Source organism: Aedes aegypti, chromosome 2 (assembly GCF_002204515.2).
Source record: "Aedes aegypti strain LVP_AGWG chromosome 2, AaegL5.0 Primary Assembly, whole genome shotgun sequence".
NCBI classification, from domain to species: domain Eukaryota; kingdom Metazoa; phylum Arthropoda; class Insecta; order Diptera; family Culicidae; genus Aedes; species Aedes aegypti.
The window spans coordinates 187,291,554-187,319,225 of NC_035108.1; the positions used below are offsets into that span (position 1 = coordinate 187,291,554).

At 39.6% G+C, this 27,672-nt stretch overlaps 1 protein-coding gene across 3 annotated transcripts; it reads right to left on the reverse strand.

Annotated features, from left to right (window-relative positions):
• Positions 1 to 10,093: 10,093 nt before the first annotated feature.
• Positions 10,094 to 26,564, reverse strand: LOC5579263 (ubiquitin-conjugating enzyme E2 variant 1). Of its 3 annotated transcripts, none has more exons than XM_021843440.1 (5): positions 26,409 to 26,564; positions 25,810 to 25,943; positions 11,962 to 12,104; positions 11,770 to 11,895; positions 10,094 to 11,703 (listed from the first exon to the last, which is right to left on the reverse strand). In XM_021843440.1, the coding sequence occupies exons 2-5, from the start codon at positions 25,829 to 25,831 to the stop codon at positions 11,563 to 11,565; spliced, it is 432 nt and encodes a 143-aa protein (XP_021699132.1). In that variant the 5' UTR covers positions 25,832 to 25,943; positions 26,409 to 26,564; the 3' UTR covers positions 10,094 to 11,562. The 3 variants fall into 3 exon arrangements, with proteins under 3 accessions (XP_021699132.1, XP_021699133.1, XP_021699134.1); XM_021843441.1 differs by having other exon boundaries at positions 25,810 to 25,939; positions 26,409 to 26,551; XM_021843442.1 differs by having other exon boundaries at positions 26,354 to 26,538.
• Positions 26,565 to 27,672: the final 1,108 nt, after the last annotated feature.

Sequence of the window (27,672 nt, forward strand, 5' to 3'; positions counted from 1 at the left end):
GAAATCGAAGCGAACACCATCTTTACAGGGCTGCCGTACGACATTCTTGCAACATGTCCTGTCCAACGTATCTTTCCAGCTTTGGCCACCTGCTGAATAATCAGGCTTATTCTGCGCGGTGTGTTAGTCGAGACGAGCCGCTTTTATATCGGGTGACGTGAGACGATTAATGTTAATCAAATGGGAGCGAATCGACAATTGTCACCTCATTCGACTCGTCTCACCTCACACGCCGCGCAAAATAAGCACAAATGATTTCGCCGTACACACAAAATAATCCAAACGTCATTGCTACGTAAAAAATCACGTAGATCAATCCAAATTCATTCTACCTTGACTTTACCTGACTAAGGTAATGAACCAATGCACGAGTTCACTATTTGACGTTTTAGCGGTGCCGTGTTATTTATGTGACCATGGCAACGAGTGAATTCGGCACCGCTCAAACGTCAAATTAGTGAACCCGTGCATAGGTCCATAGTCACCGGACCATAAATGAACATCAAAAGGAGAGCCGGTCATTTTCACTGGTGTAATCCCATCACACTTACATTTGCACCTTGCGTTCATTCTGTGTTGAGCTCAAATGGACAGACAGTACCATTTTTCCAAGAGATTTATCGGATTTTGATGTTTCAATCAATCGATTTTAAGGTAAATATTCTTTATATATCGAATAATCTCGTATTAACGAAACATTTATTAATTATGGCAGTGTTTTGTAAAACTTCCTGCAGCAAGGTCGACTCGCTAACTGTGGGAACTAAACAGTTTTGGATTCTGGAACCGGACGGATTGTTTAGTCAAATGGGAAACTTGATTTTGTAAGTGATATTTTTAATTCCCCAATTCTACAAATAATTATGTTTTACAACTATGCAGAAACATTCGTATGAAACTGTAACATACCGATGCTTGTGCTACGACCTCTGAGATCAAAGCACTTATTAGGGCAAACGAAATCAAACAGTAGTGTTCTAATTCTCCTACATACTGTTCAGCTTTGTTGAATAAACTGATACTGGATAGTGGTTGAATGTGATAAATGTTTTCAACACGTATGTTCTCACGTAGCAGTGACGTGTGGATTATTTTGAGTGTAGAGTTAGGCGAACTCGTGATTAATCCTTCGCTACTACATACGTTCTCCTGCACGCCGCCGAAGATCGTCCTTAGCACACGGCGTTCGAAAACCCCAAGAGCATGCAAATCTTCGTCGAGCATTGCCCACGTTTCATGCCCATAGTGGACCCGATCTCGTGAAAAAACTGTCGTGTGAAATCGATGATCAGGTGGTGCATATGAACTTAGTACCATCAGTGCACCAGTATCCGCTCATGCCCCTATTTCCGCTCACTAGTGTAAAAATAGATTTTTCTTGTCAAAAACCAACATTTGTCGCACGGATATATTCTAGCAATATTAACAACTTTCAAATGAAGTCGTCTGACATTATTTTCATTTGTTAAAATAACTCTTTATATTGAAAACACAACACCTCGTGAGCGGTTATTGGATCACTAGGTATTTTTGTGTGTTCCAATATCCGCTCATGCAAAAAATTAAATAGAATTTTATAGAAATGTCGATTTTAGTATTCAGCCTTATTTATTGCAGTAGTAGCTATGTTTGACCATAAACAATATCAGGATAAATAACAAAATCTGAAAAAATGCATTTTTTAGTAAGCTCGTCACGCAATCTGTTTACCGTGAGCGGAAATAGGAACACTTGGATGCTTTTAAATAATTGTTTATGCAACTTTTTCAAATTCATTTTATTTTGCCACTGATTTCCTATACTTGGAGCTACATTGTGATATATATATATGGTGTTTATCGACACAATAGTTATTTTATAATAAACATTTGAACACATACTTTCCCTCAAATGAGCGGAATTTGGTACATTGATGGTACCGTAATCCGGGGGCAAATTGATCACTTTTTCACAACTTTTTGTCATGATTTCCTTTAGAATACAAAAGTTGTCAAATTTATTTTGGTAAAATCAGTACTTCATTGATCTCTACCAGATTATGTAATCGTTTTTTATGAAATAAAATTTAACATTTCATAAAATTAGTTGTATTATCAAAAATTGAAAATGACACATTGGAGCGAAATTGATCACTATAAAATTAAGCATATTTTAGAATGTAAAATTTCCCTATCTACTAAATTTGGGTCTCGTGAATCTGAAAATGATGTCAAAATTCTTACAACTCGTGTATATCATCATTCTATTGCAAAATTAAACTTTGTAAATCTGCATAATACGCCTAAATGTATACAATTTCTTTTTAAATAAGCACGTTATTCAACAGTAAACGGTTTTACGAGCAAAAAAACTATTCTTGTAATGCTGTACGATTTCAAAAATAAGTTCAGCAGTTCACACTGAACCAAGCTAACATTTTTAACAATCAAAGTTCACATACAGGCTTCGCAGCACCGGATTATTTGGTACCGACATATCCAACAGTATTGTTAACACCTTCAAAAATTTTGAATATTTCTATGCAAAACTGACCTTAATAAAAGCGAAATATTTCAAACCCATCATTAGACATCTATAAATTAGAAAACATGCTATGTCTGTGTTGGCAATGAAGTATTTATCACAGACAAACAGACGTAACACTTAGAACAAATCGCAGACGTAACACTTAGAACAAATCGCGATCAAAATCATAGTCGCGAGAACATGTACGCCCAATGCTAAAATCGCAGTGTTTGGCCGATGGGCCAACAGGTGGCAGTAGTGTGTAAACGTCAAACACGAACAAAAACGATGCGAGCGCTGCGGGTGGTGGATTGGCCACCTACCATATATTTGAATCGACCGTTAAAAATGTGGTCGATGGACATCGATGAGAGTGTGACTTCTGTTTGTCTGTGTATTTATCATCCTTAAAAGGAAATGCTATATAAGTCCTTAAAAGGAAATGCTATAAAAGTCAGTTGAGTCAGTCGTCGGGTGTAGACGCATTTTTAAGCGCTCCGTAGTTATTTTAATTTTTTTTTCTTCTTTGCTGTTTACAAACATCGCGCGCGACCGGTAAAAATGCAGTGCAGTGTTAAATCATGCAATATCAGTGACGATCGCTTCCTATGGAAGTGCGAGTTCTGCTTTAAAAATTACCACGCGGCATGCATTGGTGTGCAACGCCATCAGGAGAACTTTGTTTTATCATATATGGTACCTCTATGCGGCGATTGCCAGCATAATTTGAAAACCGGAATTGACACCCGCAAAGTGCTCCATCAACAGCAGCAGCTAATCGATTCAATTAGAGCACAAACTGACGCCAATCTTCGAGTAGCCGCCGATCTTAAAAAACTTAGTGCAATGGGGGATTTATTTGACCAAATTGAGCATCAACTGAAGGAATCGGTGTTGTGCATTAATAATAGCACATCGGCGAGCGTGTCAAATGCTGTATCGGTATTATCGCGTGTGGCCGAAAAGCATTCAGAATATAGGAATGATATGCCCAGCAACGATTTGATTGCATTAAAAAACCATTTGACTGGTCTATTAGATATTTCAATGAAATCTTCAAAACAACATATTGAAGATTTTGTAGAGGCTTTGACGGTAGATCTGACTGATGAATTAAAAAAGATCTGTACCGAGGTTCAGTCTTTGAGTAGCCTAACCATTGAGATGGCTGCTCATTGCAACGAACACAATGCTAGCATTGGCAGAGACCGATTTGCGGAAGATGAGTCACCGCCAAGCCTATTACAAGAGTTGGCTGAAACTGCTGATGTAAACTCTGGTTCGAGTTCCGGTACCGCAGGTTCACCGCCCAGTTTAAATTCTGAATCAAATAAAAACAAAGAAGACAACTCTGGCTGGCGACTCTTAGGCACGAGGAAAGTATGGAAAGCGAATTGGGCGGAATACGACAAACGCCAACTCCACCGATTGAATCAGCAAAAGCAGGCCGAGAAGGCCAGAAGGCGACGTAAGCGGAACGTGACACGCAATGCTACAACCAACAGTTTGGGTTGTAATGTAAACAACGTTTGCAACAACAGTTCTGTCAATACCCCTCTCCGCTTAAATTCTATGAACTCCCGCCGTACTGTTTTCGGCAATCGCAGGAATGCCACTGCTAATAATGCAAACTCTTTCCACCTTCCACCCGATCGTGAGCTACTTGCAGCAGCAAAAAATCAGTTTTCACGTCCACCGCTAAACTACCAACCAACGATACAATTTGAAAAAAGGGAAACCATGAATCCCTACCAACCAAGCGCCCCCACAACTTCACGAAACATGCCACAAGGAACTTTTTCAACTCCATCATCCTACGTAGAGTGCCCCTGTAGACACACGTGTTTTCGCCAGAACTGACGCTCTCTCCAGAGGAAGCAAATTATGACGACAATAATTGTGCGGAAACCGATGCTCACCAGGACCTGATGACTTCTCAGCCGTTTACGCTCAACCTGACGCAGTCTCCAGACGTAGACCATGACGATCCAATAGTGGGTGATATTCAACAAATTGTTCTAGGTAATATTTTAAATAATAACGATGTGTCTAATGAAGGATCTGGAATTTCAAGTAATGCTGTGCAAAGGGGTGTGTTTCCAAAAACTTCTTCAGAAGCTACCGAAATTTTGGTATATTGCCAAAATTTCAATCGCATGAGGAGTGCATCAAAAATGAACGAAATTTATAAAAGAATAGTAACTTCATCCTTCTCGGTTGTTTTGGGTACTGAAACTAGTTGGAACGAAAAAATTAAGAGTGAAGAAGTTTTTGGTAATGATTTTAATGTATTTAGAGATGATCGCGATCTGGTTCTTACCCAAAGAATGTCTGGTGGGGGAGTTCTCATTGCAATATCTTCGAAATTCAATTCAGAATTAATTGTTTCATCAAAATATAAAGAGTTTGAACACGTATGGGTAAAAGCACATATCGCCGGTGAAACACATATATTTGCTTCTGTGTATTTTCCGCCAGACCATGCTTGCAAATTATCATATGAAATTTTCTTTCAAACCGCTGAAGAAATTTTGTCGCAATTTTCTCCAGAATTCAAAGTGCATATCTATGGCGACTTTAATCAGCGTAATGCTGATTTTATTCGTGATTCCGAAAACGAAAATGTTCTGCTGCCGGTTGTTGGTGAAAACGAATCATTACAACTTATTTTTGAAAGAGCTGCATTTTTAGGTTTAAATCAAATCAATCATGTGAAAAACCGACAAAACTGTTATTTGGACTTCTTATTCTCAAACATAATGGAAGATTTCTGTGTGAACGAATCTCTTTCTCCACTATGGAAAAATGAAGCGTTTCATACAGCTATCGAGTACTCAATCTTTGTTCATAATTATCATAATTCCGACTACTATGACTTTGAGAATTTCTTTGATTATAAAAACGCCAATTATAACGGCATCAAACAGAAATTGAATAGTATAGATTGGCAATCCGTTTTGAAAAATCAGGAAGATTTGGAGTATGCAGTTACGGGTTTTTATTCAATTTTGTCGGAAATTATTCAGATGGATGTTCCACTCTTGAGGAGACGTCGTAGGAATGGGTCAAAAAATCCTGTTTGGATTAATAAGCAAATAAAAAATTTGAAAAATCGTAAGCAAAAGGCTCATAAAATTTACAGACAACAAAAAACTCAAGAAAGTTTAGAAAATTATTTGTATATTGTCAACCAACTTAATCAGGCCATATCCACTGCACTTGAAGAGTACAACACAAAAATTGAAAATGATTTAAAATCTTGCCCTAGGAATTTCTTCAATTATGTTAAAACTAAGATGAAGTCTAACAACTTTCCATCTAAAATGACATTGGATGATAAAGTAGCAGATAATCAAGATGACATTTGTAATCTCTTTGCTGATTTTTTCCAAGAGACTTATACAAACTTCTCGGATAATGACCGTGATTTTGAGCACTTTTCTAGTTTTCCTGATTTTACAACCGATGTAGGCGTTAGTCAAATACAGGTACAAGACATTTTAACAGGACTGAAGAATTTAGATTCCTCCAAAGGATCAGGGCCTGACGGAATCCCACCTGCTTTACTGAAAAACTTAGCCAATGAATTTACAGCACCATTATTTTGGCTGTTCAACATGTCACTTGAAAAGGGCAGATTTCCAAAAGAATGGAAAAGGTCATTTCTTATACCCATTTACAAGTCTGGTAAAAAATCTGATATTCGAAATTATCGTGGAATTGCTATTATTTCATCCATTCCAAAACTATTTGAATCAATCATTAATAAAAAAGTATTTAGCCAAATAAAACATAGGATAACGAATGTACAACATGGTTTCTTTAAAGGTCGTTCTACTACAACGAACCTTTTGGAATTTGTTAATTACACTTTAAATGCAATGGATAGAGGTAACCACGTCGAATCACTTTACACCGACTTTAGTAAAGCATTTGACAGATTAGATATTCCTATGTTGATTTTTAAGCTAAATAAAATGGGAATTGCAATGAAACTCCTCAACTGGATTGAATCGTATTTAACAGATCGCCAACAAATAGTAAGATTTGAGGGAAAACTATCTAAACCTGTTCATGTTACATCAGGAGTTCCCCAAGGTTCACATTTAGGCCCATTGTTATTCATATTGTTTGTTAATGATATTTCATATGTGATAAAACATGTTAAAATTCTTATTTATGCTGACGATATGAAACTTTTTATGGAAATCAATAGCAAAAAAGAGAGCGACATTTATCTGAATGAAATAAGTATATTTGATAAATGGTGTAGTAAAAGCTTACTTAAATTAAACGTCAAAAAATGTAATCTAATCACATATAGCAGAAAACGTAATACACCACAGATTACTGTATTTTTAGAAAATCAAGACGTTCAAAGGTGCGATAAGATTAGAGATTTAGGTGTTATATTAGATTCTAAACTTACATTTACTGACCATTATAATACTATTGTCCATAAAGCAGCCAATATGTTAAGCTTTATTAAGCGTTTTAGCTTCAATTTTCGGGATCCATATACGATTAAAACCTTGTACATTGCTTATGTAAGATCAGTTTTAGAATATTGTAGTATTGTGTGGTCCCCACATATGAAAACACATGAGGATAGAATCGAATCAGTACAGAAGCAATTTCTTTTATATGCCTTACGCAAATTAGGCTGGACAACGTTTCCACTGCCATCATACGAGGCTCGATGCATGCTTATTGACATCCAAACTTTAAAGGAGCGTCGCGAATTAGCCATGATTTCATTTGTCAATGATATAGTATCGCATCGTATTGATTCCACCAATCTCTTATCTAGTTTGAATTTCTACACGCCCGCCAGACAGTTGAGGAATCGGAATTTGTTCGCATCAAACAATCATCGAACTAATTATGCCAAGTTCGGACCAATAAATCAAATGATGTCTCTTTATAACCAGCATTACACAGAAATTGATTTGACCATGTCGCGAACTAAGCTTAGGCAATATTTTAATTCCCTTAGATATAATACAACATAGTATTAAGCAAACATGTAGTCTACAATTTGATTGACGAAATAAATAAATAAAATATTTGGTACCGACCTGATCAAATTCATCCCCGGATTACGGTACTCACAACATTTGTTGAGCGGCCGTCGATGAGACCCGCTTGATAACTTTCCACAAACTCGTTTGTGATAGGTGATATACGACGGAAGATAATCTGGGATAACACTTTGTAGGAGGCGTTTAGGATAGTGATTGCACGACAATTTTTACACTTTAGTTTGCCGTCCTTTTTGGAGATGGAGCGTTTCCCAGATTCAGATTATCAGCCGATGTGGACAAGCGGCCAACCTCTCCGGACTCATCTTGATGAGCTCGGCTCCAATACCATCCTTGTATTGTTGTTCTTGAGCTGTTGAGCGACATTCTTAACTTTCCACATAGTGGAAATTGTTTGGTTAACACTGTCCGCTGTGCTAACGTAGTCATCACCTACACTGTCCTGACCTTCTATGCCTGTGTCCCCTGCGCGATTCAGATGTTCATCGCAGTGCTGCTTCCACTCGTCAAGATGCTTATCTCTGCACATTTCAGCTCGCGGTATGAAACCTTTGCAGGATGTGTTGAGCTTCTGATAGGACCTCCGCGTTTCTTGAGAACGATACAGCAACTCCATCTCTTGGCCAGTGCTGGGAATGGTAATAGTAGTAGGCTTGAATTTTCGCGAAAATCACGTGGCTCTCCCAGTACAGTAGTTCAAAAACGTGAATCTCATCAAGTAGCCTATGTTGGGTGCACGAATTTTCTAAATCATGAGTGCCATTGAAGGCTCTAAATGCGGGAAATGCAGCGGGAAATAGAACATTTTTCTACAGTAGTTTTGGGTTGCCCTTAGCAACGGGTGTTTTGCTATTTTCAAGGCATTTTGCCTACAGCAGCGATGGGCGTGAGTTTCACTGGCTTCGCTGACTGTGATTGGCTTTGCTTGGCTACTGTAGAGTGAATTTCAGATTTTTTCCCAACCCTGCTCTTGGCATTCCACCTTTTCCCGCGCTTTTTGTCTTATAATAGGCACCCGCCTATGGACCGATGCACGAGTTCACTAATTTGACGTTTGAGCGGTGCTGAATTCACTCGTTGCCATGGTCACGTAAATAACACGGCACCGCTCAAACGTCAGATAGTGAACTCGTGCATCGGTCCATTGCTGTTTCCGCTTCAGTCTGTATCGTTCCACGTTTTACCGCGAACCATGCTGAAGCATTGCAGCCCGCGCTGCGTTCTTCTCCTCCAATCGAATCAATCATTTCTTGAACTTCGTTCCACGTATCCGACAATTGGGTTTATTCTGCGAGTGGCGTGAGGTGAGAATTGTCGGTCTCGTATAACGAAGTGCCTTGCCGTGCAAATCAAATGGATCACTTCACTCGAGTCGAGAATTGTCACCACGCTATACGAGACCGACAATTCTCACCTCACGCCACTCGTAGAATAAACCCAAATGCTTCCGTCAGCGTCGTTAATGGCTGCTTTGATTATCCTCCAGCAGTCCTCGATCTCGTCCTTATCCGGCAACGCTGCCTCAAGATGCTGCGCGTATTAATTCTCTACGAATATGTTCAAGATTTACGTGTGAGACATTTTTAAGAATTCAAGCTATTTCTAATTTCTCAACTGATTTCTTAGAATCCTCCGAAAATGTGGTTAAGGATTTTTTTAAGATATGAGCCCTGATAGTCGTAGCGATGAACGCGCAGCTAAGAGAGACAATTATTAGGATTATGAGGAATCCCTGCTTGAATTTATAGAATTCCAGGAAGAGTTCTTAATAGATTTCATCAAATAACATCTGGAGGATTTTTGTAGTAATTCCGGGGAAACCGTGGATGAATTCTCAAAGGAATAGGTATGAAAAAGACTAGAAAAATCGGAGTACTCGTAGAGGTAATACTTGTAGGATTTCTTGAAAATAAAATCGAATTTATTCAAAGAGTGAAACATAAACGTTCTTCAAAAATGCCAAACCAAACATAAATGTTTTATTATATTTTTTTTTTCTTTCAAAAAGGAAGATTTCCCAGCACATAAAATAAAAAGTAGCGTTGAATTGCTCGAGGATTTTCTGGAGCGAATTCTGAAGAAATTCCTCTAAGTAAACATCCCTTGAGAAATCGCTGGAGGAACTTCTTTACACACACATGCGATAATTGATGAAGGAATTTCTAGAGGAATTTTTGCGGGGATTTCTGGAGAACCTGCAATTACTGCAGAAATCACTAGAAGAATTCCTGAAGCTTTTCCTTGTGGAATCGGAGAAAAAAATACTGAATAACCTCTGATGATGGAGGCTCTGGAATTTTTCACCAGGATTGACTGCTTTCAGGATAAAGTCAAAAATGATTTTGAAGACCATGTTGGTTAAGAAGGGACTTTATAGATTGTCCGCTACAAATGAATGAATGACTTTTTAGAGACTTACATTAAAATAGTGACCACTATTCTAGAAAGATATCTGCTACCAGCCATGTACTGTGGACAACCCTAATCAAAATGATTCGAAAGAAAGGAGTGCCAATTTCGGATAAAACGAACACCCACGGCAGATCTTGCAGATTTTTACCTTTTATTTCATTATGCTGTTTTTAAAAGAACGAAAGCTCCATCTCGTTGATTTTTTGTTCTTGGATTTAATTTCAATGTTACACCGATTCGTTAAGGGGAGAGAATGGGAAGGGAAAGAGGGTCTTTCAAACGACGGGTGTTGGGATCAGCTTCGTTTCGCGTTGGTTGTTCACTAGCGGGTGTTGCGGCTCATAGTTTGTCCTATAGGTTTCCTTTATCATATTTGAACGGAATAAACGATTCGATACATCTAGATTTTATTTTTGTCTGGCGTTGGAACTCATCAAATCGTGTGTTGGTTGTTTCGAAAAATAACCTACATAAGAATCATTCTGGACCACGTGCTCAATGGAGGAAGTATGCTGCTTCTTAATGTTACATAAGATTGGATAAATATAGTTAACGCAGCTATCTTCAATCAATCTAGCCTGGTATCTCTACTGGCTAGAAACAATTCCTTACATCTTGCTTCAAGTACTCATCCTTCCATATCAAGACTTTCGCGCCTCACTGTTTCGGATGAAGAACCCTAAATGTATTCTACAGGCAAAGCAACGATTAGATGCACTTAAAGATCAACGCTCTATCGGTTAAGAAAAATTCTAAAATTCTTCGGTATGATTCTTCAGCTGACAACAAATCGCTTCAAGAACGGACGTCCTTCCCCCAGTAAAATAATCGCTTGGACAATGTGTGTTTTTTAGAGAATAGTATCCGCATTTATTGTTTCCTTCCTTAATCATCAGCAGTGTTCGTTAATTCTAAACCGATATCATCAATTTTTCTTAAGTTTGCCCTTCTTTACTATTCCAAATCATTATCAACGACTGCTCTTAATCCTTCGAGCCGTTTTGGAGTGTGTGTTGTAGGTTTACTGCAATTATCATTTTAAGCATTTTCCCATGCCAAATCCCCCTTATATCTCTTGCGTCTTTCTTTCTCTCTCTATTTAGCAGTAGTGGGAAAAAATATTTTATTCTTCTGAGTGGGTGAGAGTTTCTCTTGCTTTCTTTTTTTTTACTAAAGTGCTTTGTTGGTGACTTTTGCAGCAAGATTTTTGGGTCTTGCTGCGAATGATAGTTTATAGTTAGCAGGTTATCCCATTTCTTTCAAGAGAACGTAACGAAATAAGAAAATAGGAAACATTGAAGAACAGCAGCAACAATAATATTCACTATTGAATATGAGTGAATGCGATAGAAAGTACCTAGCAGAATTCTCTTTTGTTTTTCGAATGATATTTAAATTCTCTCTGCGCTGTCCAGATAGTGTGGTAGTTTTTTTTCTCGTTTTTATTTTACAGGGGTCTCTTACAGATGACTGTCTTGCACCCACATTGAACAAAAATGACGGCGACAACGCAAAACAACCAAAACCAGCAGCAAGAGTAGAGTTTCACGATGTTCCGGGTTATTATGCCTTTCTAAACTTTCCCACCCGTGGTTTAAAGCCACTAGAAGCAGCTTCCTTCCGGTGGCTGTGTTAACTTTAAATTTTCCTTTAACGTCATAATCCTACGGATCTCTTGCAGAATTGTCTTAATGGTATGATCACGGTTCCATCTGTTCAGCACGGGAACCATCCGATGATCGACCTGCAACCAAGATGGACGAGTTAAGTGTTCCACCATTTAATATGGTTTCATATATGATCAGCTTACCACTCCGTTTTGACTATTAATGCAGTTTATGTTGATTTTAGAAAGAAACTTTAGCGTTGGTGGTTCGTCTGGGTAGCGCTCACCACATTCAACTTTCAATGAGTACATCCTATTTTCATATGGAGTCTGTAAGGAGAAAAGGAAACATAATAAGGAGCAGTCTTATGATCATAACCATTAGGGTGAGCGTACTCGAGGGGGGCCGATGATCATGCCAGTCCAGTGAGTGAGTGTCATATCGTCATCGTTCTCCAAACCCCAGGAAATGGTGCCATCGCCTACACCCTTTTGTCCCGCTTCCAGCTCTTCCAGGAGTCGGAAATTACGCGGTACCACTGAAAAAACAAGAAACAGCATTTAGATCAGAGGGCGTTATAAATCATTTTGCAGCGTTTGATGGGCAATCCAAGTGCAAGTCATTTATTTATTCTTTTAATTATTACTTCCATCAGACATCATGGCAAAAAAACTTAATAGGGTAAGGCGGGGCAATATGGGCCACCTTTCGATTTGAGCTTGAAGCACATATTCTGAACCCGATAACCTTAGGACTCCATAAAGGATGCTCCAATTAGTCACCACCGTGAAAACCGTGCACAAATCTGATACCGTAGTCCGGGGGCAAATTGATCTTTGGGGTGAATTTGATCAGGTCGGAATAAAAAACATTTGAAACATGCTGAAGATTTCGTTGGCTCTACAGATATTTCACATTATCTAGTTTATAGATGTCTACTGATGATTTTAAACTATTTCATTTTTATTAATGTCAGTTTTGCATAGAAATATTCGCACTTATTGAAAGTGTAAGCAATGCAGTTGGAAATGTCGGATCAAGACAATCCACAGGCGCTATGCCTTCATGTAAGCTTTGAGTGTTTAAAATGTTGTGTAAGCTTAAGTATGAACTACTGAAGCCATTTTTGATATCATACAGCATAGCAAGTATAGTTTTTGCTCATAAAACCGTTTATTCTCAAATAATGTACTTATTTCAAGAAAAAAATGCCTACATTAAGGCGTATTAAGCAGATTTTCAAAGTTTAATTTTGCTATGAAATTGTCAAATACGCGAGTTGTAAGAACTTTGACATCATCTTAAGATTCAGGAGACTTATATTTAGTAGATATGGAAATTTGTCATTCTTAAACCTGCTTTGTTATATAATGATCAATTTCGCCCAATATGTTAAAAATTATTTCATGAAAATTCGATTACATAAACTGATAAAGATCAATGGAGTACTGATTTTGTTGAAATTTATTAGAAACAATTAGAATTCCGAAGGATAACATATCATAAGTTGTAAAATAGTGATCAAGTTGCCCCCGGATTACGGTACTCAGGAAAATGTGAATTTTTTTTGCTACTACGAATATTTTATAAGATTGTGGCTATAACGATAAGCTTTACGTAAATTTTAATCTATTGTGTTGGGATTTTTTTCACAGCAGTTCGTTCTTCCACTATTGATGAGCATATTGTGCACGAAATTGTATGGATTCTAGAATGAAATTCTATTAAAAATAGAACTTATAAAAAAACATGTAGGAACGGGGCATTATGGTCATAGCAGCTTAAAGCTACCTTATCTTTTTTGTCAGTAGCGATAGGGGTAGTACTGGCACTTTTAATCTGCCCTAAGCTCCTGCCCAACATTTGCTTTTATAAGCCTCTATTACATTCATCACACAGACGTTTCTAAGCAATGTTGCTCAAATGGTCACTGTGTACCCTAGCAGCAATCAACCCTTTCGGTATTTCTGCAGTCTTGTATTCCAGGCTAGTATAAAACTATGATAAGACTTGAAATGCTACCAAAGTGGTTGAAGTGAAGAATGAAATAGTTTTATTGAAAGGTCCTCATTACCCATTTTATTTCATCAGTCACTGTCACATAACTATCACACTTTTGCTGTCGTCACTTTTGTTTTTAACACTATCACTAATATCGCTGATTATCACTCATTAACTTCCGTAATACACATCATATATGCATACTTTCCATTATATAACTTCACTTTCACAGATACAATTTTTTATCAAAATTACATTATTTATGTGACCATAGCAACGAGTGAATACGGCACCGCTCAAACGTCAAATTCGTGAACTCGTGCATTGGTCCATGCACGGGTTCACTAATCTGACTTTTTAGTGATGCAAAATTCATTCGTTTCATTTTTTCATTCGTGAACAAGTGAACTCATGCATTGATCCATAGGCCAGAAGAAGTTGCTCACCTAGAGTGATGTAGCTTTTGCATGAAAATTGACAAGTAAATGAATGACAAGTTCATCCACTTCTTCTGGCCTATGATAACGCCGACGCCATCAACCGCGTAGTAGGAAACTGGAAGAACAGCCACATCAAACAAATACTGGGAATTTTTCCCGCTCTATCCGTTGAATTTTCCCATATCTTCCAAGCGCCAGAATGGTGTCATTGTCCGATACCTCCGGAGGCACATCAAAAACACGAACGTAATCAATTACAATGCCCGCAGTCAACATGCGAAGCTCCACTGATTGTCCACTGGCATAACAAAATTTTACAGCATCTTGATTCCGTCGTAGTGCGTCCTGCATTGCAGCTTCCGAGATAAACTTGATGCACAAGCTTCGGTCTGTTCCCATTTTGTACACGGTTTCCATGTTCATCAAGTCCGTGTTCAAGACTTTAAGAAAACCAGCAATTTCGACCCAGGATGGTCTTGGTGATCCAAATGGGAAATCAAATTTCACCGTGTTGGGTATCATTTCTCCACTCATCTCAATTTACCGTTTGTGCTGGATGGTATGAGAAATCGAACAAACGCACTAGCAGACCTAACAGAAAAAAACTACCTATAATAGCACTTTTCAGCTATCGATAGTCCACTGCTATATCAGACGTGTTCGGCGTTGGCGAGTGCACAACAGCAACTGTTTTATATTGTTACTAATACATAGCCTTTGCTTCTTCTTCCACACCTTAGTATATATTCTCACCTTTGATGAAATGCAAAAAAAAACGCGATTTTATGCTTTTATCATGTTTGTCAATTGTTTAAGATCCCGGTCCACAGTAACATATCGTGACAGCAGAATCTCGACTCACTTTGACGTACCGTAATTCGGGGTAACATTGATCATTTTTTTTAGATATTTGTTGAAATTTTCTATAGAAGATGCAAATGTTGCAAGTTTTATATTTTTAAACAAGTACTGGCACCCATCGCTCGTGTGTATGAACTGTATTCTGTTTGCTGTAAGTTTTAAGCATGTTTAAAAAAACATTTAACCCACCGTCGGTCGCCCTAGTGTACTGAGTACACGCACTTTGCGAAAAGCCGAAAAACACGTTGAAAATCTTTGCAAATTGATCCGGGTGTTGATGATGATGATATAAGCTGCCATCTATTGTAGCAAGGTATCCACCGGTAGCAATGGCCTGTTCCAACAAAACAATTTGACCAAGATTGTATGACTATTTGTATTCAATCATACTCATGACTGAAGGGCCAAAAACGAATGGCGGACCCGCAAGCAGAGACACTTACGCGAAACCCGCAAGGGAAAAATAATCTCCTTCCAAAAGTAAGTTCACACAAACAGTCGTACAATCAAGCCCTTGCTTGTCAGAAAGACCCAATAGATGGGAAGAAGAGCCCGCCCTTTTTCCACGAAATGTTGGCGACAGGAAGTTGACAGTTTCACTCTTCCTATCCATCTCGCTTCAATCGGGTGCCCTGATGATCCCACCCAACCCAAAATGCATAAAAGATTGGAAATATAATCAAATAATACAATTCATCATGAAAAGATCTCACCGGTTTTTTTTATCCTTGTAGTATTTTTAAGCTGGTCGTCAAAACAATGTCGTCGAACTATTCCACCGTTAACTATAGAGTATTATTCATGCAAATTACTACGGAACTGTTCAAAACTCGGGAAAAAACAAACTCCCACTCCTGCGATAGGGCGGTACGAAAATCGGATCCACTTGCTGGTCTTCTCGAAGCGCACTGCTCGACAATCGAAAAAAGGCCAGAATACTTTGCTTATGCGAAAACTGTACCCGCTTGCTGGGCTTCTCGAAATAAAGATCGAACGGTAAAGTTGCCAAAATCAAACGGGCACTGTATCAAATTTGCAACACTCCAATTGAACACCATTGTACATGCCGAGTTTTCTAATCGTACCATCATCTTACTCATACCCGCCTCTCTTTCCCCCTTCCGAGAAATCACTCTAGTCTGTTGGTGTGGGTAAGCCTCGCAAGCCAATGAGAATATATACCGAGGTGAGGAAGACGACATTTAGTGTGCGTGACATCCGTGTACGGTGCAAAATGTTTCACATCTACAAGCGGGCGAGCTCCCATAAGAAGCCGTGTAAATTAGTGACGTAGTTATTTTTGTTTACGTTTTTTCTCTTTACTAATACATAGCCATTGCTTCTTCTTCCACACCTTAGTATATATTCTCATTGCTCGCAAGCAGTAATTCTCCACACGTTCATCTCTCACACTACATCACTTTCACTACCACTACTACTGAGACCACGTTCACTCAAACATTTATCACTTCCCCCCGCGCATGCTGTCATCGATCTTTTTTTTTCACATCAATTCCACTTTTTAAAATTTTAAATTATTAACTTTTTATATATTTTTCAATTGAAATTTAACTTGCACTCGCGACTTTGCTCTTTTCTACGTTCGGATATATGTTTTTCGTCGATTTTACTTTAACATTTCCACTTTTTTTTCACCATTCGAACACCACGTCAAAAATGCACAACTTTCCCTCAGCCAGTGCTGCCCGGGGACCTCTTTGCAAATTGATCCGGGTGTTGGTCCTATTCCAAGATCTACTCTTTTTTTTGCTTGTACAGAAGAAATTTTTCGAAAAAAATCAACGAAAACTATTCGAAAACATCGTGTTTTTAACCTAAGTTTTTACGCGTGTACTCAGTACACCAGTGCGACCGCTCGTGTAACTTTTTTTTACCGGGCCCTTCACACGAGCGGTCGTGTGACTGAGTACAGGGTGTCCGCATATTATCCGAACAGCAAAATATTGGAAACACGATCTCACATTAAAAACAATGAAAAATCAATGTTCATGTACCTTTTATAATACATCTATATGTTGACACAAAATACAACTTCATATAATTTCGAAATGATTTTTTGTTACTGAGATAGGCAAATTTAAATTTTTCGGAGACGTTTTTCCTGAAGGCCGCTAGTCATACTGCAGATGAGATATCCCTAAAATCTAAAAAAGATGAATCCAAATGCCCTATTATTATTTGAAGTTACCTGCAGTTCAGTGGCTTCAAGCTAGACTGGAAATAGAAAATTTTACGGTTCAAATTCAGTGAGTCCTATGGACATTTCTCTTCCGTCATAAAGCTCGAAAAACAGCTCATTTTAAGACACCTCAATACATTTGGTTTGGTTTTGCAAATATTTGTAATCGGAAATGTGTCAAACTTACGTCTTAAGAATATAATAAGCCAATGTTTAAAACCATGCGAGAATATTGAATTTATTATGCTTGATTGTATAGAGCCATGTCTTCAAAGTTTGTACGGATAATTTGCGGACACCCTGTACACGCGGAGCATTTTGATTATAAATCTAAACTAGGCAAGATAGAATATTGATGTCTTCGGCAAATTTCTTCAGTTCAACGGTACCAATTGGTCAGTGGACAAATGAAACTTTGGAAACATCCTCAACTTCCAGTGGCCATCGGATTGTTCCCCAGGGGAACCGATGAAGTGGACATTTTGCAATGCAACTTCTCGAACACAAATATCTCAGGATCTAAATTGTTTAGCACGATGGTGTCTTCGGCAAAGTTGTTCAGTAGGTCAAGGACTAACATGTGATAGGCCGCTTGTTTCGGAATGCTGCCACCAGTTGGCGCTAGTGAGCATGTAATTTTTCAAACACAGATATTTCAGGATCTCGACTACCTAGGAAAGTTGTTTAGTAGGTCATGCACTAACATATCCCGGTCAACCAGTCAGCGAGTTTCGATAGCGATCGATACCGATTTGTTTTGTATCGTTGGCGATCGCCATCGTTGGACAAAGATCTATAAAGAAATCGGAGGACTGGTTGGTCGGGATTATGGGCCATCTAACTTGAAATTCTTCTATCAGATGGCGCTAGTGAGCAAGGATGGAAATCTAGTGATCATGACAAAATAAATGATTCATCGCGGTTGTTCTTTATCCTGAGATCATAGCAACAACGATCAACCTTTTGTCGTTAAGCTATCACAACAAACTACGCTCCGCGAATAATGCATCGTTCTGCATGTGCGCTAGCGATTAATTGTTCGCTAGTCAAAATTTCATTATTTTGAGGATTCTTTCGTTTTTTATTAGTGATTTGAATTCGGATATGCTGTATATTGATCTTTAATCATTTTGGCATGAGCTCCAAGAAAAATAACAGCTCGCAGATGGCATGATTCGAGTTTGATCGCTACTTGTAACAACATCCGATAAACTCTTTGTCCCACGACAAACAGTGCATCTGATGCTTGATTTATCGGTCCAACGCGCGCGTAGTGAGGTTTTCAAATCGTGTTGCTGCAAGAGCGACGGCCCACTTAAACCGTTCAAATACCGTGTTGTTTGTCGCTAGAGTCAATTTTTTTCCATCCTTTGCTAGTGAGTATATATTATTTCAATCACGAATATCTCAGGATCCCGATTTTTTAGAAAGATTGTGTTTTCGGCAAAGTTGTTCAGTAGTACAAGGACTAATGTGTGATGATCTATTTATTTCGGAATTCTTTCACCAGATGACGCAAGTGAGCATGACATTTTTCGAACACATATATCTCAGGATCCCGTAAATCTAGAAATTTTACGTCTTCAACAAAAGTGTTTTTTTTTTGTTTATTAAAGACACTTCAAACTCAAAGAGTGCATTTGTGTCGTAAATTGTATTTGTTCATTTCACATATCAACAACGTCTTACAAATTATGTACATCTTTTTCGAGTATGCACCTTCCACTAAGAATCGGGTTTCTGGTCGCCCTAATAACACGATCTCTTGGCAGTATTGAGTAGGTGATAGGTCATGTGATAGGCCACCTAATTTGAAATTCTACTACCAGATGGCGATAGTGCGCATGCTGTATTTTGATCGCGGCTATCTCAGGATAGCGATATTATAGCATGATGGTGTCTTCAGCAAAACTGTTTAGTAGATCAAGGACTAAACATGTGCTGTGCCGTTTGATTAGAAATTCTTACACAACACGGTTTATGTATTTTTTCGAAAGCATATATTTCAGGATCCTGATTAGGAAAATGGTCCTGGAAATTAGGAATGGTCCTCCGGAAATCTAGGGGGTTGGTGTCAGGCCCTGCAAGCCAGCCGTAAAAAAAACCAAGCAACGAATAATCAACGAGAGAATACGAACCGGGACAATCGGCGAAGACCACAGCGACGTAAAGGGACTAGCGATTGGAAGCTCGGTACGTGGAACTGTAAATCTCTCAACTTCATCGGGAGCACACGCATACTCGCCGACGTGCTGAAGGACCGTGGATTCGGCATCGTAGCGTTGCAGGAAGTGTGTTGGAAGGGATCAATGGTGCGAACGTTTAGAGGTAACCATACCATCTACCAGAGCTGCGGCAATACACATGAGCTGGGAACAGCTTTTATAGTGATTGGTGATATGCAGAGGCGCGTGATCGGGTGGTGGCCGATCAATGAGAGAATGTGCAAGTTGAGGATCAAAGGCCGGTTTTTCAACTTCAGCATAATAAACGTGCACAGCCCTCACTCCGGAAGCACTGATGATGATAAAGACGCTTTTTACGCGCAGCTTGAACGCGAGTACGACAGTTGCCCAAGCCACGACGTCAAAATCATCATAGGAGATCTAAACGCTCAGGTTGGCCAGGAGGAGGAATTCAGACCGACGATTGGAAAGTTCAGCGCCCACCGGCTGACGAACGAAAACGGCCTACGACTAATTGATTTTGCCGCCTCCAAGAATATGGCCATTCGTAGCACCTACTTCCAGCACAGCCTTCCGTACCGATACACCTGGAGATAACCACAGCAGACAGAATCGCAAATCGACCACGTTCTGATTGATGATCGTGGCGCTAACATCGACTCTGACCACTATCTGGTGATGGTCAAACTGCGCCCAAAACTCTCCGTCGTTAACAACGTACGGTACCGACGGCCGCCCCGGTATGACCTAGAGCGGCTCAAGCAACCGGATGTCGCAGCGGCATACGCGCAGCAACTCGAGGCTGCATTACCGGAAGAGGGTGAGCTGGACGAAGCCCCTCTTGAGGACTGCTGGAGAACAGTAAAAGCAGCCATCAACGATGCAGCTGAGAGCAACGTCAGGGAACGTGGGACGGAGTCGACGGAACGATTGGTTCGACGAGGAGTGCCAGGAGGTTTTGGAGGAGAAGAATGCAGCGCGGGCGGTCATGCTGCAGCAAGGGACCCGGCAGAACGTGGAACGCTATAAACGGAAACGGCAACAGCAGACCCGCCTCTTTCGGGAGAAAAAACGCCGCCTGGAGGAGACGGAGTGCGAGGAGATGGAACAGCTGTGCCGGTCTCAGGAAACGCGTAGGTTCTATCAGAAGCTCAACGCATCCCGCAACGGCTTCGTGCCGCGAGTCGAGATGTGCAGGGATAAGGATGGGAGCATTCTGACGGACGAGCGTGAGGTGATCGAAAGGTGGAAGCAGCACTTCGACGAGCACCTGAATGGTGCTGAGAGCACAGGCAATGAAGGACGGGACAACGGAGGAAATGCCTTCGTCAGTACTGCGGAAGATGGAAACCAACCAGCCCCCACTTTGAGGGAGGTTAAGGATGCCATTCACCAGCTCAAGAACAATAAAGCTGCTGGTAAGGATGGTATCGGAGCTGAACTCATAAAGATGGGTCCGGAAAGGCTGGCCATTTGTCTGCACCGGCTGATAGGCACAATCCGGGAAACAGAACAGCTACCGGAGGAGTGGAAGGAAGGGGTAATCTGCCCCATCTACAAGAGCCGAGTATTGTGGCGTGAAATTGTTGATTCAGTGTTATCTGTGTAGATGTTAACTAAATAAATGAATGATTAGGAAAATAAATTTAGATTAGAAAGATTATGTCTTTGATGAAGTTGTTGATCACGGGCGAACGTGTGAGGGGTGAAATATACTTGAAATTCTTCCACATTCAATTTAAAATGCAGTGGGCTGCTTCAAATACTTACAAATACTTTCAAATACTTACATCAGGAGGTTTAGCTGAAAACTTCATCTTTCAATGTAATCGGGATCCTCAGATTTTAGAAATCATAAATCTGCATGCTCACTAGCGCCACGTATTGGATGAATTTTGAAACTTGAGGTCCATCGGATTTAGGCTTTCATCTAATGAACAACTTTGCCGAAGATGTTATATTTCTTAGTAATGAGGATATCTCAGGACATTTATTTATAAATCAGGATCCAAAGATATTTGCGTTTGAAAAATCCCATGATCACTAGCACCGTTTTGTGGAAGAATTTCTAATCAAACGGCACATCATATGTTTAGTCCTTGATCTACTAAACAGCTTTGTCGAAGACACCATCTAGCTATAATGCTCACTAGCGCCATCTGGTGGTATAATTTCTAGTTTGGTGCCCTATCACATATTAGACCTTGACCTACTCAACACCACAGAGAACAGACATTTATCTTTTCTCGTCAGCGTGTGTAAAGCATTGTACTGTTCATTTCAAAGTATGTCGTTATGTTCCTGTTACGTGGCGCTGACGTCAGATTGGAAACGCTACAAATTTGCCGCTTTTACACTTTGGCGCTAGTGTCGATATCAAAAATTGCCACTTGTCGCTAGCGTTGCTGTGTGTGCTAATGAATTTTGACGTTCACTAGTGACATCGTGTTGTCGAAACGAGTTTGTATGTCGGGCTGTCTGCGGTGCCGGCGCTGATGGTTGATTCGAACCTTTACACATGGTTTAGATGGAATTTTGTTCGAGCCTGCATGTCTGTTCTCTGTGTCAACACTTTTGTCGAAGACAACTTTCAAGGTAATCGGGATCCTGTGGTATCTGTGTTCGAAAAATTTCATGTTCACTAGCGCCATCTGGTGAAAGAATTCCGAAATAAATAGATCATCACACATTAGTCCTTGAACTACTGAACAACTTTGCCAAAAACACAATCTTTCTAAAAAATCGGGATCCTGAGATATTCGTGATTGAAATTATATACTCACTAGTGCCATCTGATAGCAGAATTTCAAGTTAGATGACCTATTAAAAATGTTAGTGCATGACCTACTAATCAACTTTGTCGAAGACCGCATCTTTCTAGTAGGTAGTCGAGATCCTGAAATATCTGTGTTTGAAAAATTACATGCTCACTAGCGCCAACTGGTGGCAGAATTCCGAAACAAGCGGCCTATCACATGTTAGTTCTTGACCTACTGAACAACTTTGCCGAAGACACCATCGTGCTAAACAATCTAGATCCTGAGATATTTGTGTTCGAGAAGTTGCACTGCAAAATGTCCACTTCATCGGTTCCCCCGGGGAACAATCCGATGGCCACTGGAAGTTTAGGATGTTTCCCGAGTTTCATTTGTCCACTGACCAATTGGTACCGTTGAACTGAAGAAATTTGCCGAAGACATCAATAATCTATCTTGCCTAGCTTTAGATTGACAATCAAAATTGCTCCGCGTGTACTCAGTACACGATGCGACTGCTGGTGTTACTTTTTTTTGAGCGACTGACGGAAGGTTAAGCTGATATGGGGTCATCCAAATATGACGTCCATCATTTAGGGGAGGGGGGATTTATAAAAGTGTGACAGTGCATGTATAAGGTATTGGGAAAAGCGTGACAGAAGGCCCTGTCTTCTACAAATCCCGAAAAACGATGGACGTCATATTTGATTCTTCCATATGGGATAACATTGATCATCCATGTAAAATATGATTGGTAATATCGAAAATATCATTACTTACTAAAATCATGGCTCCTGAAGCCAAATATGAAGTTATCTATCTATCTTTATTAACGAGATTTTTAGCCCTGGGCTAGTTCATCTCGGGACCAACGGCTTTACTTCCCTTCCGAAGGAAGCCGTCACTGAAATTTTTTGTGACTATCTCGGGGATGGGATTCGATCCCAGGTCCTCGGCGTGAGAGGCGTGTGTTCTAACCACTACACCAGGTCCGTCCCCTAAATATGAAGTTCAAACTTCCACAAGTTACTTACTTTTTTTAGGTCTTTGAATCGCGAAATACGCCTAGAGGTAGGCAATTTCTTAATACATTTCTACATACAGTTTTGACAACATTTACGAAAATTTTTCCAACGGAATTGTTTTTGGCGATGCCATTTTTAGTAAACAACGCATTTTCCTTGCTTGTATCATATACAGAACTCATGTGACACATCAATGTTTAGTAGTGTCATCGATGGTCATGGGAATTATTGCTTCGAAAAGTTGAAAAAAATACCCCTGAACAAAACTCTTTTTTTTTTTCAAAAACCTTCATTTCTTCTTCTTCTTTCTGGCATTACGTCCCCACTGCGATAGAGCCTGCTCCTCAGCTTAGTGTTCTTATGAGCACTTCCAAAGTTATTAACTGAGAGCTTACTGTGCCAATGACCATTGTTGCATGCGTATATCGTGTGGCAGGTACGAATATACTCTATGCCCTGGTAAGTCGAGAAAATTTCCAACCCGAAAAGATCCTCGACCGGTGGGATTAGAACCCTTAGCTTGGTCTTGCTGAATAGCTGCGCGTTTACCGCTACGGCTAGGGGCTGTCCATTAATTACGTAAGACAATTTTCGGGATTTTTCAACCCCCCCTCCACCCATGATAAGATTTTTTATATGAAAATTAAAAATAAATTGTATGGCGCGTAAGAAATCTCAAACACCTCCCCCCCTCCCCCCAAAAACCCTTACGTAATTAATGGACCACCCCCTATCTGGGCCCCATAAAAAAAACCTTTATTTATATTAACTTATGAGTATAAGAAAGAGTGGAACCATTCATGCATTGAAAATATTCCATTGATAACTAATGTTGATTCGAACTTCTTACTAGGAGGGACATTCCGATCAATGTTACCCTCACGCAGCGAACTGGACTATGGAATTTCATACATTTTGCCTTATGAAAGGTGGAAGGATTATTGCAATACGAATGCTTTATGTAACGTTTTAGCATCACTCCGCATCAAGGCGTCGATAGGCGCGTGGTGTACGCTCGGGGCTATCGATCGCAAGGTTCTTGGATCGATTCTAGGTTGCCGCGAAAATGTTTTTTGTTTTCAAATTCTGGTTTCATAAGGCAAATTTATGAATTTCAATTCGATTTCTTGTGGCGAATTTTCATAAGGAGTTCCTATGTTTATCGATAGTCCATTTACCTGAGTGCTGGATTACGGTACATAAATTTCGCATCGGTTTCTCCTGGTAGGGAGGCAAAGATACTACACACGAAATATGAAACAACAGTTTTCCAAGTTGCTAGATAACTCCCGCTCACCAACGACAATCAAGACAGGCTTGGTAAAAAAACGATAGTTCTCTTTTGTTGTGTACTTTCGATCTTTCTGGACAAACTTGGAAAAAGGGCCATAGTTTTATGTGCATTTAATTTTAATTTTGATTGGAAAAGAGTAAAAAGATGCGTGTTCAATACTTTATACTCGATCAAATTTAAAAATGCTATCATGGAATTGCTTTTGGGTGTACAGGAATTGATTTTAAACCGATTGTTGACAACTTTGTTGAAATGCAAAACAAAGCTTTGATTAATTACGCGCTTTTATCATGTTTGTCCATTCTTTAAGATCTGGGCTCACAGTGATAGTTCGTGACAGCAGAATCTCGGCTCACTATGACGTACCATGACCCCACAGTTATGGATCAAATAGTGTGGAGTCCAACCTATAAAATTCAATAAAACGACATGGAAAACGTAAAATTGTAATTTGAAAGCACGAATTGAATCGTTTCAAATTGGAACTTCGGTTAGTAAACTGTTTTGAATATAATATTCACATAGAATTGCACAAAAATTAATAATTGTATTGAATTCTGAAAACCATATTATGGTTCAATTTTCATATTATGGATCAAATTGTATTGTATTTTTTATTGGTTTCTCCCTCCCAGGGTTTCTCCATCCCAGATCCAAAGCTATTCGAGGAATGCCCTATGTGGCGTATTTGTTCATGATGTTGCTTACGACGTATCGTTGATTCTCTGATCAAAGGTCTGAAGTAATAATTATTGATTATAAGCTAAACAGTTTGAACATTGGTCATTATGTCAAGTTTTTAATAGAACAATAACTATTTTTTTAGAATAGATGTATCAATGAGCGTTCTAATGTTATGTAAAGTGGTGCAAAACGAATGATTTGTAATGAAAATCTCGATTTGTTTACACTTGTTACTTAGGACGTTTTGAAAAGTTAGATGAGATTTGTTCAACTTTTTTTTTTCATTCTAGCATGACTTTTGGAACATTGTTTTTCTCTGACACACCCTAATAAATATATGTTTTGATAGGAAAATTCGTTAAAATCAAATTTTAAAATTGGAATAATTCTCAAGAATTGCTTATTTTATACCGTTGCATAAATACTGAAACCAACCCCTGAAAGCCGGTTTACTCGCTGGCCAAAATACGTAAGAAAAGTCGACCTGTCACCAAATCAAAATGCAACACAAGAAAAAAAATCGAATTCTCTGCGCATCATGCGGTGTGGTTATACATTCACTATGCCGCGACGCATCACCAGACCAGGCAGCAATCTAGCAGAAAGAAGCAGCACAAGCAAACACACCGATAGGCGGAGCGGACCGAAGACCGATACCTTCGCTAGGATATTTAGGTAGTTGGCATTTCTGTCATTTTTCGCTTTGCCCTCTCTTCTTCCGCCTTTGAGTTGGAATTTCTACCTGTTTCGATCGATTCCGGTGGAATGGATAGGAATAAAGTTTGATCACACTTACCCACACCGGTTGTGGAGGCCATTGTGGGTTACTGCTGGTCAGTTGCTGTTGTCTCCGGATGTTCCGACGAATGGGAAAGAAGAGTCTCCTGCTAATCGAATTTGATGTTCTCCGCTTCTAATCTCGGTCGCTGTCTTTTGACGGATTGATTATTGTTGAAAACCAGGCAAACAGGAGAAGAAAAGACAAAACTTCAGTATACGTCAAAAAAGAACGTCACAAGCAACATGTGAAAAAGGTTAAAAGCGTCGTCGATGGCAATCGCGAATCGATATCGATCGTGGGGAGTCTTTATTTTCACGTGTCCAATTCCGAAATTGGGGGGAGGTTCAAAATCCTAACACTAAGTGTTTTTGGCTTTGGCTCCGTTTTACGTCACTCGCACCGGGAGTTTACCGAACCACTTTTTGCCAGGCAAGGGAGCTTTACACCCCACTGCTCTTTTCACACTCCGCACACACGCACGCCACCAAAAATTAATCCAACACTTTTTCCCCGGACCAATTCCGGTGCCACCATTCGGATGCACTTTCGGGCGAAATACCTGCCGTTCCTTGTTCGGAATCGATTCCCGTTGCCACCGGGACCGCAGAACTTACAATTTACGCGTATTTTAGCGGCGCTGATGGCCTGACTGACACTTTCCTCCCTTTTCGTGACTAAACTTTTTTCAGTCTTGCGTTTTTGTGACTCTTCTTCTTCGTTCCGAATCGAACGCGGCGGGACAACGTCGATGAAAAAATGCGACGGCGATGATCGACAGCTGCCGAGCATGAATCGATTAACGTAACTTCAAAATTAAGCTGCAAGCAAATTGGCGATGTTGGGAAAAGGATCAAGCAAGAAACAGGGTGGGATTTGGGATTGGAGAACGGAGGAAAAAATAACGCAGTGCTAGAATAAGGGCGAAAGTTATAACACATTCCCAGTAAAGTAGCGGATTTTATTTCAATTTAATATTTGGGTTTATTCTACGAGTGGGGTGAAGTGACAATTGTCGGTGTTGTATAGCGAGGTGAATAACCTCACTCGTAGAATAAACCCAATTGACTGGTGTGGTCTGCTGGATATAATACATGTCATTCCTTTTAAGCAAATGCGCTAATATTATGTTTCCGATCGTTTTAATCGTTTAATGTAACTGAAACGTCACCACCAGCGAGTGATCAATAATTCTGTGGTATTACTTCAATAGGGCCTAAGGGCTCATTAATTTATTTCATAACGCTGAAAATGACCATTTTTGGTACCCACCCACCCCTTCGTAACGCTTTTTGTATGAATATGCTTCAAATTTTGTATGAGCCGTAACATCGTAAGGACACCCACCCACCCCCTTCGCACGCAGAAAATTCTTGCATGATTGACATAACTTTTCCGATAGTTGCTTCAACATGCCAGGATACAATTGATACATGCATATTTTTGGTGCTTCTAAACTGACAGTATGGTTTGCCCAATCGCTTTTGCGTTTGTTTCTGTCTTCCATCAAATGATTATTTCAATTATATGATTGTTGAATTAGCTTTCCGCACATTTTTACCTTGAAATGTTATGATCTGTACCGCGAAAAACCGCTGTTTACCAACAAGCGATGTTGGAGTAGATGTAAGTTAGTGCGCTCTCACTCTCAAGATAGTGGTTTGAATTCCTGCTCCCATTTTTATTTACATTTTGTCGCATTTTTGCAATGTCGATAAAGAAGATTCGTGCCGGTTTTGACAACCCAACATCAAAAATAATACCATTGTCATGATTGTATATTAATATTGAGTCAATCATATCTATGATTGATTCAATTATTTTGTGTAGTTGAACCAATCATACCTAATAGTTAAACCAATCATAGATATTGTTGAATCA

Bases quoted from the DNA above. Each gene is read 5' to 3' on its own strand.
- LOC5579263 (XM_021843440.1), bottom strand. From the start codon at position 25,831: ATGGCCTCCACAACCGGTGTGG. The intron at 12,105-25,809 runs GTAAGTGTGATC...TTGTTTTTTCAG, and splicing joins GGCCTCCACAACCGGTGTGG to TGGTACCGCGTAATTTCCGA. The intron at 11,896-11,961 runs GTACGCTCACCC...TTCTCCTTACAG, and splicing joins TGATCATCGGCCCCCCTCGA to ACTCCATATGAAAATAGGAT.